Here is a 13,639-nt window from a genome sequence, read left to right on the forward strand (position 1 = left end):
TGACTTTTTATCTCTTGCAGTAGATAATGTCGAAATTAATATATTTTATTCTAATGTACTTTTAGCAGTACATTTACTACTTTCTATATGACAAACTTTTCTATACTTTTGATGCTGTCTTTATAAGGGTGTAGGAACGTTTTAAAAAGATATCTTGTATTTGATTAATAAACAGAAATGGACTACAGAAAATATTCCTACTTCACTAGGCAATGAAGAAGACATACAGCAAGTAAAAATATTTATTAATAGGTACAGAAAAAAAAGTCATTACATACAAATGTACTGGTAAAGAAGTATGATTGTACACTATTATATACATGTGTATTATGTACAAAGAAAAAATTTCACAGGACCTAATTTTATGAGATAAAAAAAAACAAAGCAGAAATTGACAGATTAACATTATGATTAAGTACAGACACCATTCACATTATAAAGTGACAAAAATTGTCAAGTTCAACAAGGAATGGGGGGAAATTATGCATACATTATTCATGTATATGTATATAAATATTGTGCTAAGTTTCAGTTACACTTATTTATTACTTTTCAAGTTACAGATTAAATAGAAACCAATTCAGGATGACAGATGGACAGAGTGCAGCACCTACTAGTCGTAGATCTGCTTCCACTGTTGGTTGTATAATTCAAAAGGTGAATCCGAATTTGGAAAAGTGGAATTACATGTATGTTTTAAGCCAAAAACAACCAGGTCTAAACTTTGAGAAGGCAATGAATAAAATTACCTTTATACAAATTACAATGTATGATGTAATATACTGAACACCTAAAATAATGAAAAATGCATGAGCAATTCAAAAACCAAATAATGTCTTATAAACTGTTAAAAAATTATACAAATGTATGTAAATAGGAAAAAAATATATGAACAGCAAAAACAAGTCATCTGCTGACCACTGTTGTACCTATGTATAACATAAAAACCTCTCTTAAGGGTAGACTTTTGGTGGAAAATTTTCTATAGGAAAGCTCGTGGATTAAAATCTTTTACCTCAAGCTAATCGTTATTTTTTTATTTTCCTGTTCATTTTTAATTTAAAAAGAATTTTAAACCTTCCCAACAATTACATAATATGTATCGAAGAATAACGTGTCGCAAAAAGTCTCTTCACCCTCTTTCTACACGATTTGGAGAACCAGCAACAAATCCATAATTCTGATTTCCGAAGTCCATATAAACACATATCTCTGGTATTGTTTCTACAATCCAAGTATTGGACCTTCGCACTGCTTTCAAGTTTTCTACTTTGTCCAAGAAATTGCCTAAAAGTGTAAAATAATTATTCTTAATTCCTTGCCGTAATGAGACTAGCATAGTTCACCATATCATTCATAATATATTCATGTATATCTAATAATCTGATGGCGTTAGTTGACTAATGTCTTCAATATTTTCATACATTACTACATGTTAACTAAATACTACATGTATGTATGTACAATGAACATGTAAAATTTTAAAACTACTTGCAAGGACATTGGTACCATATTTAATTACTTTTAGTTGATGCCATTGGCCATTAGCTTAATAATGCTGGTGAGGTAATAAAATGGTCTTATGCTAAAGATTTTGTGAAACTTTATTCGAATAATTTAATATTGTTAAAGCTAATAAAGATAGCTAAAGGCAAGCACTGCAGTTGGTTGTTAGAAATTGTACTTCAAGCATTAAAAAGGCTGTAAGATCAATTTTTATTATATCAAAATTCAAATAATCCAATTCATTGTAGAGTTTATGTGAGAAATCATGCATACATAAAAAAATTATAGCTACACATATTAATTTACCTGTGGTAAGTGGTGTCATATTGTTGATCAAAGCTAGGTACTTGATATCTCCAATGTTCAGGATGACCTTTAGGAAGACTTGAACTGCACCAATTTCACCATTATATCCATAAATACTGTGTAGCTATTTCTACAGGTCACTTGGGTGTAGTCCATTGAATATATGGTATACTTCTTCTTTGAAAGTCTAAAAAACTTAGGCCTATATACTGGTGTTCAGTTGCTGCTAGAAATCTGGTAACTTGGTTTTATGGAACAGTGACCTCAGGTCGCAATTTAAGTCCTCAAAAATGAAGCAGGAGTGGCTTCACAATGGTCCTAAATCTTCTACTTTCTTTGAAAGATGAAGACAGTTTACAACAAAAGTCAGGTACTTATCTTCATACAACTTCTCCATTGACCAGCAAAACATTTGAAGAAAAGTCTTCGATCTTTTTTAAGTCACTTAAACTAAACGAGTCCATTAATTGAATGTAAATAGCTCTTTGTAGGTACAGGAAATGTTCATAATGGAGAATACCATACAATACAGCTGCAGAGTAAAACATTAAAAACGAGCCTTGGTTTTATCCTGTGAGAAACATCACAACACACAATCAGCATCATTTTTACAACTCCAAGTATAAAACAATGCATAAAGTCATTAGTTGTTCCTATAATTACAAATGTATGTCATAATCTGGTTCTTTACACACTGTTGACAAGACTTTAATACCTTTCACAGCCTCTGGATTTCCTCTCTGACTACATTTTAAGTTTTCAGTAGCTTCTCTGGTTTTATACACTATCAAGAACCATGAAATTAATACAGTGTAAACACTATCAAGAACCATGAAATTATACAGTGTACACTAAATTTGACCTATTGAAAATCATACAACTGTCATCATGCTGATAGCTACATATGATTCCTCCATACATGTACCTGTCTCTTAATGAGCCTTCTTTTGGGTAATAAGCCCTTACTTGAACTATGTGTTATGATGTAACTCATACTCCTTCTAAATATTTCCCTTGTACATTGTACTTTAAGAAGATCTTACTGCCTGATATCAATCCGACCAAAACTAAGGCATGTGTATCACTCATGCAAAAATACAATTTCAGCTAAATAAATCTATTAACAATATTTGCATAAAACAAAAATATCATTAACTTGGTAACATATATACATAAACATAACATCAGCTCTTAACACATTCAAAACCTATAACATAATTCTACTCTTATATACTCTAATATATTTTGGCATTCTGGGGTCTGCTAGTTTACCAACACCTGGGGGAGCCCGGCAGGTGACCCTAACATTGTATCTGGGGGGAGCCCAGCAGATACATGTACATGCACTAGAAAATTTCCTTAATGAACCATGCATTGAAATACCTGTAAGGGGGGGGCAGGTACTGTTACATTGTATCTGGGGGAAGCCCAGCAGATACATGTAATGTAGATCAGTAATTAAGAAATAAGAATTTAGAAAATGAGATTTTGAATACCTGGGAGAGCCCAGCAGGCTTAACAGAAAAACTTTTGCAATATGAATTGGGGATAAAAAATTTCTTGCCAAGTAAATTTATGTGCCAAATTAATTGTACTGAGTAAAATGAAGAAACATGAAAGCCCCAAGAATATTGCCAGACATTAATTAACCCTTACATAGCATGTTTTGTGTCAATTTTAACTGATCTAGACTAGTTCGGATATATCGTACATGACAAGTAGATGACCAACGATCAAGTGTCTGAATTAAGTGATCTTCTACTCCAGCTGCCGTAGCTGAGGTAGCAGCCCCAATTCTAAAAGAATGTCCTGAATAATAAGTATCATCTAAACCAATCACAGACAAAACATTTTTAAAACAATCTAAAAAATTAGTTCTAGTCATGAATATACCAGAACTATCTACAAATAAAAAGGAAGAATCAATTGCACCTTGCAACTGTCTTAACCAAAAATTCTACCATATCTTTAACAGGACTTAATTTATCTTTCTCGAAAATATGAATTTGAACTCCTTTCCTAAAAGGATCAGTTCAAGAGGCTTTCAGCAAAAAAGTATAAAAAGTGTTATCTGTAGCTATTATAATATCTTTCACCTGAATACAATTGTCAAGATCAACAGAAGACTTAGCTGTAAATTCACTACATTTTAAAAAGCCAAAAAAGGCCATTTGGCACATAACTAGCATTAATAAATCCAAATATGGATTAAAGAGTCCATTTCTCAAAACTTTGCATATCTGTAATAAGATATTGAAAGTAATTGGCTGCATCTTACTATCTGATTGAACACCTTCAGTAGCTTCTCTGGTAAAATACATTGTCGACTCATGGGTCCTTGGTACTGCATGGCCTGAATTGCTCTGTACTTCATATCTGTATATTCAAGAATGCCCCTTTTCACTGATAGAATGACTTTCACCTGGGGCTAAGCAGTATGAGCATCCCCGATTACAATTGTACTGCATCATATTCAACGTGTTCATCATGAAACACCTGGTAGGAAAATCTGCTGTAAAATTAAAAATAAAGGTAGATAATTTTGTTAATGACACTAAAATACAACAATGAAAATTGTTAAATTTTCTATGTGGATTACCTCTGAAGAGCAGACAGATTGGAATGAATAACAATACATTTCATCATATAGACCTATACAGCAACTTTTGTAGCTGTTTTTGGGATGTGTCATATATTACAAAATTTGCATGATTCTTTCAAAGACTACTACTTAAGGTATATAACATTCTTTTTATATCCCTTTGTCCCATCATATGGTGTTTATATATCACAATTGGTTCAATTCACTTGCACTTGTAACAATGTTTCAAATTTTAATGAGGGCAATCTTTAAACAATGGAGAAATTAGTATATTAAGGTTTTCAGTATCACAAGCTCATAAAAACATTTACAAAATTTATACCCAATACAAGAAACTCATTCTCAAATACAGATGTACTTTTAAACTATTAACACCCCATAATTTATACAATCAGTTTGACTTTACATTATGTATACGATTTGATACATACTAGAAGTTACATAGAACTCCATTACAATCAGTTTGACCTTCAGATACATAACCTTGGCCATCAGCGAGAAAGTTAGCATCACTATAGTGCCTTAGAAGAAAGTTTTAAATCACTGAAAACATGATACCAATTAATTTCATATATATTTGTCATATATCTCATTGTTTTTTCTGCTTTTGCGATTTTACATAGGTCTTATCAAATCCATCAATCTTCCAATTTAAAAAAAAATTCTTGTTTTGAATCTGAAATTAGTGGAAACATTGTCATGTAAAAGATAAATTTTAGTCTTTAAAAATCGCTCATTCTCAAAACTATCAACCCAATCACTGATATGACTAGCAATACCTTAAAAAATGATACCAATGTATGGTTTAACAATGTACAGTAACACGTCGCTCACCGTAGACTATGTTCCTTATTACATGTATGTATTATATAACTTATTTACAGTGTATTTTTTAATAACACATTTATCTGCTCCTATGGTTGTATTATCAACTGGGTTCAGTGTAATTAAGGGCAAGAAAAACCATCAACATCTTGTTTGTGCATGTAAAATAAGGAGCTTCATTCTCAAATGGATTGTATGGTGCTATAGGATGTAGGCATGGTGCTAGAGGATGAAGGCATGGTGCTAGAAGATGTAGGCATGATTCTAGAGAATGTAGGCATGGTGCTAGAAGAAGTAGGCATGGTGCGATATGCCATGCTAAATTGGTCTAGGGAAACCTCTATGCATTAGGACAATGAAAACTATGCGTACAGGCAAAAATTTGGAAATGTGTTTAAATTTATGTTTCTTCAAGAGCATTTAAGGTTTTACCTTCCTCATAAGTGTTTGAGCAAATAAATATTGATACTGATATTATCAAGGACTTAAGACAAATTCTCTGTAAGAACAAGACTATTTACATAGGGGATCAGACATGCAGTCTCAAAATTGGATCATTCTTGCATACATTATACATTATCTGTTACCACCATGTAACAAAGTAAAACCTCTCATAAGTAAAAAAAATCACTACCGTTGCTATGGAAACCAACCTTGGCAATTTTCATAAAAAAATTCAGGAAAAAAAACAACTTTTTTTTTGCAATTTTCAGTCATTTAATATGAATTATACTTAAGTGATATGATAGCCATAATACAATTATTAAAGCAATACTTTATCATTCAAAATAGAAGAAAAAAAACTGCACCAATAAAATAAAAAAATAAATCAAAAATAATTTTAAGAACCTTTATCATTATCCAAAATCAATAAAATTTCAGAGGGGTAAGAAGTTTTTATATTCCTACTGAACCCCCAAAAATGCCATTGTGACCAATATTTTTTTTTTTAAATTGTCAAGAATGTGGCTATTTTTAGCAATAATTTTCACATTTAAGTTAATCAAATAGTTCTTAGATAGAAGGGCATTAAGAGAAAAAAAATAAAAGAAAGATCAATTCAAAGTTGGAACATAAAGAGTCAAGTTCAACATTCATTCATTCATTCATTGCCTTTATTTCCTCTTGAAGAGATATAATGACATACCAATTTACAAATAAATATCAGTAATACATGTATGTAAATTATAAAATAAGAATAATGTTACAATTCAACTTGCATGACTTCTAAATTTACAGTTTATCTATATTGCAACAAAACATATTTCATGATACAGACTAATTACTCATCGGGTGGGGGTGGGGTGGGGTTGATATTTTCTGCGTAATTAGCAAATCTCAGGAGCCTATTATATTGTCCAAGGCTTTGCACCACATGAATGTGACAAAGTTTCATAAAATTGAAGAAATCTATTTCATCAGATGTATTTACCAATTTACCCAGAAATATTTCAAATAAGTCAGATTCATCATGTACATACGGGTTGATAAACAAACACAACGGAAAATGTTCAATAATAAGGTCCCAAAAAGAGTCTTGAACTGAATTATTCACGATTGCTTTCCATTCACGTTTACTTGGAAAATGGCAAGTAAATAAAAAATCTTTTAGGTACCCATGGAGCTCATAATAAAATAGAATTTCAAAAATGTCAGGAATGAAACCTAAATGAGTGTGTTCTGTATCGATGAGGAATGAAAAGAGACAAATAAGGAATATCCTCCTTGTTAGGCAGTTGTCATCTAACGATACAAGTTTATGTAAAAATATTAATTTTCTTTTTTCAATGTTAGCAGTTATCGGGTAGAGTCCTATCAGACTTTTGCACATGTCCGATCGAAGTATTTGTTTTGCAATAAAATGTTGAAAACGTTCAAGTATTGTTATTCCCGCAGTTATTAGGTTAGTCCATACTTCACCTCCGTATAAAGTAGATGGTAACACTATTGTTTTATACAAACGTACAAGAACATTCGGGTTCATGAACTTGGAATGAAGTTTATTCAAGGCAAAGAATGCATTATGCCCTTTCCTGCAGGCATTCGTAGTGTGTTTTAAGGATTTGAATCCATAGTTCATTGGCACACCTAGGTGAATATAGTCATTTTGTATTGGAACTAACTCATGGTTTATCTTTCACAGATAAAATAGTTTATTGTTCTGAAAGTTAGTGGTGCAACTGTAGAACTGCTGATTGTTTTAGCATTGAAGTGAAATCTCCATTTATGAGCATACTGTGAGCACACATCAAGCATTTTGTGTAACCCCAAAGTAGACAGGCTAATACAAGAAATATCATCAGCTTTGGGAATTTTTCATATAGAACATGAGAGGTAATATGTGATCTTAGAACACTCTCAAATAATTTTAGAACAGCAAATAGAAGACTAACAGGTCTATAACTCCAGAGTAGTTTTACTTTTTGTTCCACCTTTATAAATGGGAACTATGAGACTGCACTTCCACTTTCTCAGGATACAACCTTCAAATACAATATGATTAAACAGCGTAGTAATGAATTGCACCAGTTTTTGACCATCATATTTTATATGCTCATTCTGTACACAATCATTTTAGCTTCAAGTTTAGTATTGCTTTAGAAACTTCATCTTCAGTAACCAGTCCACCTGGTAGGTTTCCTACTTTACCACTGCACGTTAGTAAAATGTCATACATATTGTCTATGTCACTTTTAAAATTTGAATAAAATAAATCATGATCCTTTTCAGTGTAAATGTTTTCAAAGTATGAGGCAAAAGCATTTGTTACAGTCTCAGGAGTTTTACATACTTTGTTATTATATATAATTTCTGGGTAAACACTAGACCTTTTTTTCGAAAAATGTTTAAGCGACTTCAGAACATTCAAATGTCTAATTCCGCATATCTATTTAAATCGTCATAACATTGTTTTTCAAAGTTTTCACATGCAGCTTGTTGGATATTTCTAAAATTGTTTTTAGCCTTTTTATAGTTTTTGTAGCTTAAGATTTCCAGAATGAAGAATTAAAATAATGCATCTAATTTCACTGATATCTAGATGTTTGTTAATCAGTAAAAGGTTCCAATTAATACTTTACTCAGAATTCTTTGCAAAATTCAAGGTCAAATGTCATTTATTTAAAGATGAGATTTTTTTTCTAAATATCTCTGCATCAAAGTACATATTTTGTCATATTTGACTCTCGAGAAACATTCCTTTCCTAAAACCTAAAAAAAAACAACAATATATATGTTGAGTAGAAATGCCATGAGGGTCAAGGTGTGACATAAGTTAAGAACATTTTCACTTTGGCTATTACAATATTGTAGATATTGTTTATGCAAACATTTACATTTTGTTTAAAGATTGAAATCAAAAGACAAGGTGAAGATAAAATACAGTAATAGTGCTCAATGTCCCCTGTCTTGCAACAAAAAATCTATTTCATTAAGTACTTGAGACATTTATCTTTGCCCTACTGACACTAAATGCAATAGGTTTTCATTCTTAAGTCATATTACTCTTTCAATTCAAATTTCAATTCATTAAGTTTCAAGAATTATTTTTACAGTTATGCCATGAAAAATAATTTTTAACTAAAAAATCTATTTCATTAAATACATTCAGGAAATTCTATTGAGGCATTCAGAAATTCATGCAACATGAACAAAATTCACCAAATTAACAAGGCTTTGAACAGTTTTGAGTCATAAAAAAATTTGGATGAAGGAACAGTCATAGCATTTTAGAAATCAAATGCCTATGTGAATTTTTCACAAATACATTAAATTTTCAAGTTGAAGATGAACTGGACGTTATTGAAGAATATCAGTAATAATGATAATTTGCACAATAAAACTTTGCATAGTTGCTGAAGGTAATTTTGATCAATACTGCATCCTATTGTATACAAAAATTGACTTTTTATATAACAGTAGAATTATTAAAACTGATACACTTAAGTGTAAATATAGCCAAAATGATTAACTACATACCTCCAATACCAACACCAATCACAATGTCATAATAACAGGAAGAAACATCCTGTTCAAAATGTAACATTGTCCAGGATCTCATGTTTAAGTTCTCTCTTTTTATCGTCTTCTGCTGATCTGTAATCTTCAAGGTCAGACTTGGAGTCTTTTAATGTCAACCTTGAAAAATATGCTGCACTTTGCTGACTTGTTAGGTATTCCTATCTTTCAAAAATATATTTTCTGTTTTCTTTTAATTTCCTCATTTCATCAGCTACAGGGAAGGGATCCACTTTCCTCCCAGTTATTTTGCCAATGTCAAATTTTTCTTTCATAAATTTTATCTGTTTTTTCATTAAACACAGTTCTTTTTTTCTTTGATTTCAAGGCCCAGCCTTTCATGGAATCAGAAAGTTGACCCTAACATACATCACAATTTAGTAGTGCTCTAGATGAGTTTTCAATAATGAATTAACTTACTGACCATACATAACTTTTGCTAAATCATGTGATGACTTTTCTGTGTTATAATCACAGTTTCCAATGAAGATTTGTTGTTCTAGAACATTATGTGCTTTGAATGACCTGGTGCATCCATCTTTTGGACAGTCATAAATCTCTGTAACTGCACTTGTATTTTGCTTGGCTGGAATCTCTCCATTTTCTTCCATAACTGGAAAGGAAAAAGAATTATTATTTAATTTTTTTTCTAATGAGATAATGAGATATAAGAAAACCTAAATTTTTAACAAAACATACTTTTTGTATTTTAATATACATCTGTCTGCTCTGGCGTGCTACATCTATTTGAAACCTGCAGTCTTCATATAAAAAAACAAACAACACATTCCACACATTAGTTATACTTGCAAGAAATGTAAACGACCATTGATATACAGTTTTGTTACAATTCATTAAGAGTATTTGAAAAGTTCATTTTTCAATATGATAAAATCAAAAGCAAAAACAAATATTAAAGGGGAATAACTCAAACTCTGGTAACTAGATTCTTCAGGAAAAAAATATGCACGGATCTCACCATGCTGAACAGTTTTACTACATGATAGATTTTGGGCAACTTATTTTAATCATTATATTCTATATTCAGTTCAGACAGCCCTGTTTTCCAACAGATCAAAAATCACAACATCAGTTGTGTTCAAGATATGCATACTTCCATGCTTTTTTTTTTTTTTTTTTTTAAGTTTTTGGAAATTCAAGTGTAAAATGTGGATACAATTTTTCAAGTGACTTCACTGAAGTATTTATTGAAAGGTAACCTCATCACAGTATCACCCTACTTTTGTGCACGATATAAATCTAATACCTTCATCTTCTAATGACTGAGTAAGTACAGCTATCCAATCAACTTTCACCACTAATTGGTTCTCTGTACAGTCAATCCTATACTCTCCCATGATAATTGCTTTCCTATACAAAATAAAAAAAAATTCCATATTTTATAAGGTTTAAGCACACTTTGCATAAAAAAAACCCTTCATTTATTTACAAAAACTGGACCTTTAAGGTCAGTTTCTCTGGTACTAGACATTGTATGACAACAATACTTGGTCAATAGATAGATCTGAGTTAGTACAATATGATTCAATATAAATCAGATCAACTTGACCTACATTTCCCACTTGAGTGACTGTTAAGTTCTTTGGTCTAGGTTCATTTCTCAGGAACTACACATGGTATGGCAATCATACTTGGTCGGCAAATACAATATCAACAGCCTATATATCAGTTTAGGAATGTTGACTTTTTGACTAAATGTAATAATTTGCCTATTAATCCATACATAAGAACTGAAAATGCTTTGATAAAGATTCTACAAGACATTTTGGTATGCAACTTAAGTGCTGATAAAAAAACCATCAGGTGCGAATATGGAGACTGTAGATCAATCCTTAAATAGTCTGCCCATGAAACCCCTGAACATTGCTAGATTGAAAATTAACAAAGCTTCCCATACCTTTTCCAACTCTGTAAGCCCTCCATACTGTGAGTCCTGCAGCAGTTAACACAGTTGTGTAGCTGGGTTATTCCGGGTTTTGCCTTCAGTTGGGATTTTCTGTGTAAATATTGGTCACAATATCAATAACTCTTGTACGAATTGACCCTTTCTGCTTAGAATCTATAGCCTGTAATATTAAACAATTCTTTTCATTTTGCTTATCATGCAAAACAAATTGTGTAATAAGAGAACAAGCTGTAAACACACTAGCTTGTTGTTTATTAGATGTTTCTTGGATTCTACTAATACTTGGTACAACATATTGTTATTAAGTGTAGATGCATGTGCATACTATTATATCATCTTTTGTTAAAAAAATACAGTGGGAGTTAGAGAACTTAGGTTTTTTTCAGTAAATTTTATTTGTCATCACTACCATGTGAAACAACTCCTCAGAAAACCCTTGATTGTTTCCTTCCATATATTGTATTATCTTCAATGTTAAACCCCTAATTCTTAATCAATAAATGTCTTAGGATCAACACAAATGAAATAATTTTGAAATCAGCCTAGAAATTATAAAAAAATTGTCCTCCTCCCCTCTTTACATTCAAACAACATGTCTATAACAATATTCAACAACAAAAATTTTGCAGTTGTGAAAAAAGGCATATTGATGCAAGCTCAAACTTACTTGTTTCATCTCCACTGCTGAAGTAACATCATGTCCTTTATCTATGTACATTTGTATCTCCTGATCCAGGCTTTTTCATGAGATGCCATATAAAAATGATTAATAAAGTCATAAGCTGATCTTTTTTTGCAAAAAGTCAAAATAGAGTCTGTTTAACAGAAAACCATGCAAGACTGGGAAAATCGTCCGAAAGTCATTTCAGAATTGCTGTAAATTTTATTTTAGGAATAAAAGAAGTTCACAAGCGATTCCCAAAAATGTGTATGTGACTTTGACCAGACATTGTTCTATTTTTAGTAGCAGCTGTTTTAGGTAATAGGGGTATTTCTTTAATTATATGCCATTTCTTATGATGAAATTTTGATCTTTTCAGCCATTATTATTATTGCACACAATGACTACAGTTCTTGTAAATTATACTAAACCATCTGTAAATTATGTAAAATAAAACTGGCATTACGGGAATAGCCTTTTTGGGATAGCATTTTTTTTACACAAATTAAGTTTTTCCAAATACATGTTTATAAAACCTTTTACTGAGGAAGAAACAGTTGTTTGAAGATGTGCATGAAGACAAGTATTTCTACTTTTATATATTCCTTGATATTATTTAAAACACAATGTCAAAATAATAAATTTATTGTTTATTTTGAAATAATGCAAGTCTTGGGGAAAACAAAGTATTTTGGAAAAGAAAAAACAATAAATGCATACATGAAAAGTGGCCCCATTCATGGTGAAGCTATTGCTAGCTCTATAACATAAACTCATTGACATACATGTACATGTCATACATAAAATATTATGGCAAGCCCAAGTGGACAAAAATGAGTGTTTTCTAACATTAAATAATGATTTTTTAATATTTCAAATTCATTTTCTAATATTACAAATTCAATTTGTAATATTACTAAATCAGGATTTTGTAATATTAGAAAATGAATTTTTATTATTAAAAACATTTTCTAATATTAAAAAAATGATTTAATAATATTAAAAAATCATTTTCTAATATTACAAAATATTGATTTTTGTCCATATTGGGTTGCATTATAGTTGTATACAAACGTAAAATTAACTGATGATGTATATCAGTCGCAACTTTAATGTCAACACCCCAGTCCCTCTACCTTGCCAAATAAAGCGATATATCACCTGATCATGAATTGATGTTTTCCTTTTTGTTTGAAATGTGGCTTTCGTTTTTCATGAAAAATTGCAGTCAATTGCAACCTACCATGTATGTATCACAGACCGTCGTAAGGGCCAGGGCAGAGACTTCCGGATGACTACGAAGAAAAGGGATAAAGTCAAAACTTCCGAATATTCTCCAGAACTTTTTTAGCGCAATATTATGAAATGTATGGGTGACCTGCTGGTGCAACTTTCCAAACATCTGGGTTTGGTCCATTTTTATTGAGGTTTGTGTTGTTTTTTTTCTTTGTAGAATTTTAGGTTCTTTTTTGTTTTGTGCATAGTTTGCTCATTACCCATTTATGCAAGCTTAGTCCTTACCCCTTTAATGGCTTTATCAAGTCCCTGCTATTTTATAAGTATGAAGGAAAATTATGTATTATACACAGTGATCCAGGTAAGCTAGTTGTTATCACAGGGCGTCGCGATTGCCCTTTTCCGAGAGTCACCTTGTGCCCTTTTCCTGGCGCCCTGCCATTTTTCAGGTCACTACTAAGTGGAGAATTAATTGTAGTCATAGAAACATTAAGATGAAACAAATCACATTAAAAATATTTTAAATGTTAAACTTTTATTGCACCAAGAAGTGTCATGA

General features: G+C 31.3%; 1 protein-coding gene across 1 annotated transcript; it reads right to left on the reverse strand.

The window, feature by feature from the left end:
- Positions 1-228: 228 nt before the first annotated feature.
- LOC148609488 (uncharacterized) lies at positions 229-13,109 on the reverse strand. The gene is made up of 8 exons (XM_088540527.1): positions 13,006-13,109; positions 11,851-11,920; positions 11,306-11,343; positions 11,175-11,225; positions 10,524-10,627; positions 9,218-9,869; positions 1,813-4,324; positions 229-1,287 (listed from the first exon to the last, which is right to left on the reverse strand). Exons 1-6 carry the CDS (start codon positions 13,011-13,013, stop codon positions 9,673-9,675), a joined length of 468 nt encoding a protein of 155 aa, XP_088396653.1. The 5' UTR covers positions 13,014-13,109; the 3' UTR covers positions 229-1,287; positions 1,813-4,324; positions 9,218-9,672.
- Positions 13,110-13,639: the final 530 nt, after the last annotated feature.

The sequence above is a fragment of the Perna viridis genome, chromosome 8 (assembly GCF_037379345.1).
Source record: "Perna viridis isolate PV_CMFRI_1.1 ecotype Kerala chromosome 8, ASM3737934v1, whole genome shotgun sequence".
In the NCBI taxonomy this organism is placed as follows: Eukaryota; Metazoa; Mollusca; class Bivalvia; order Mytilida; family Mytilidae; genus Perna; species Perna viridis.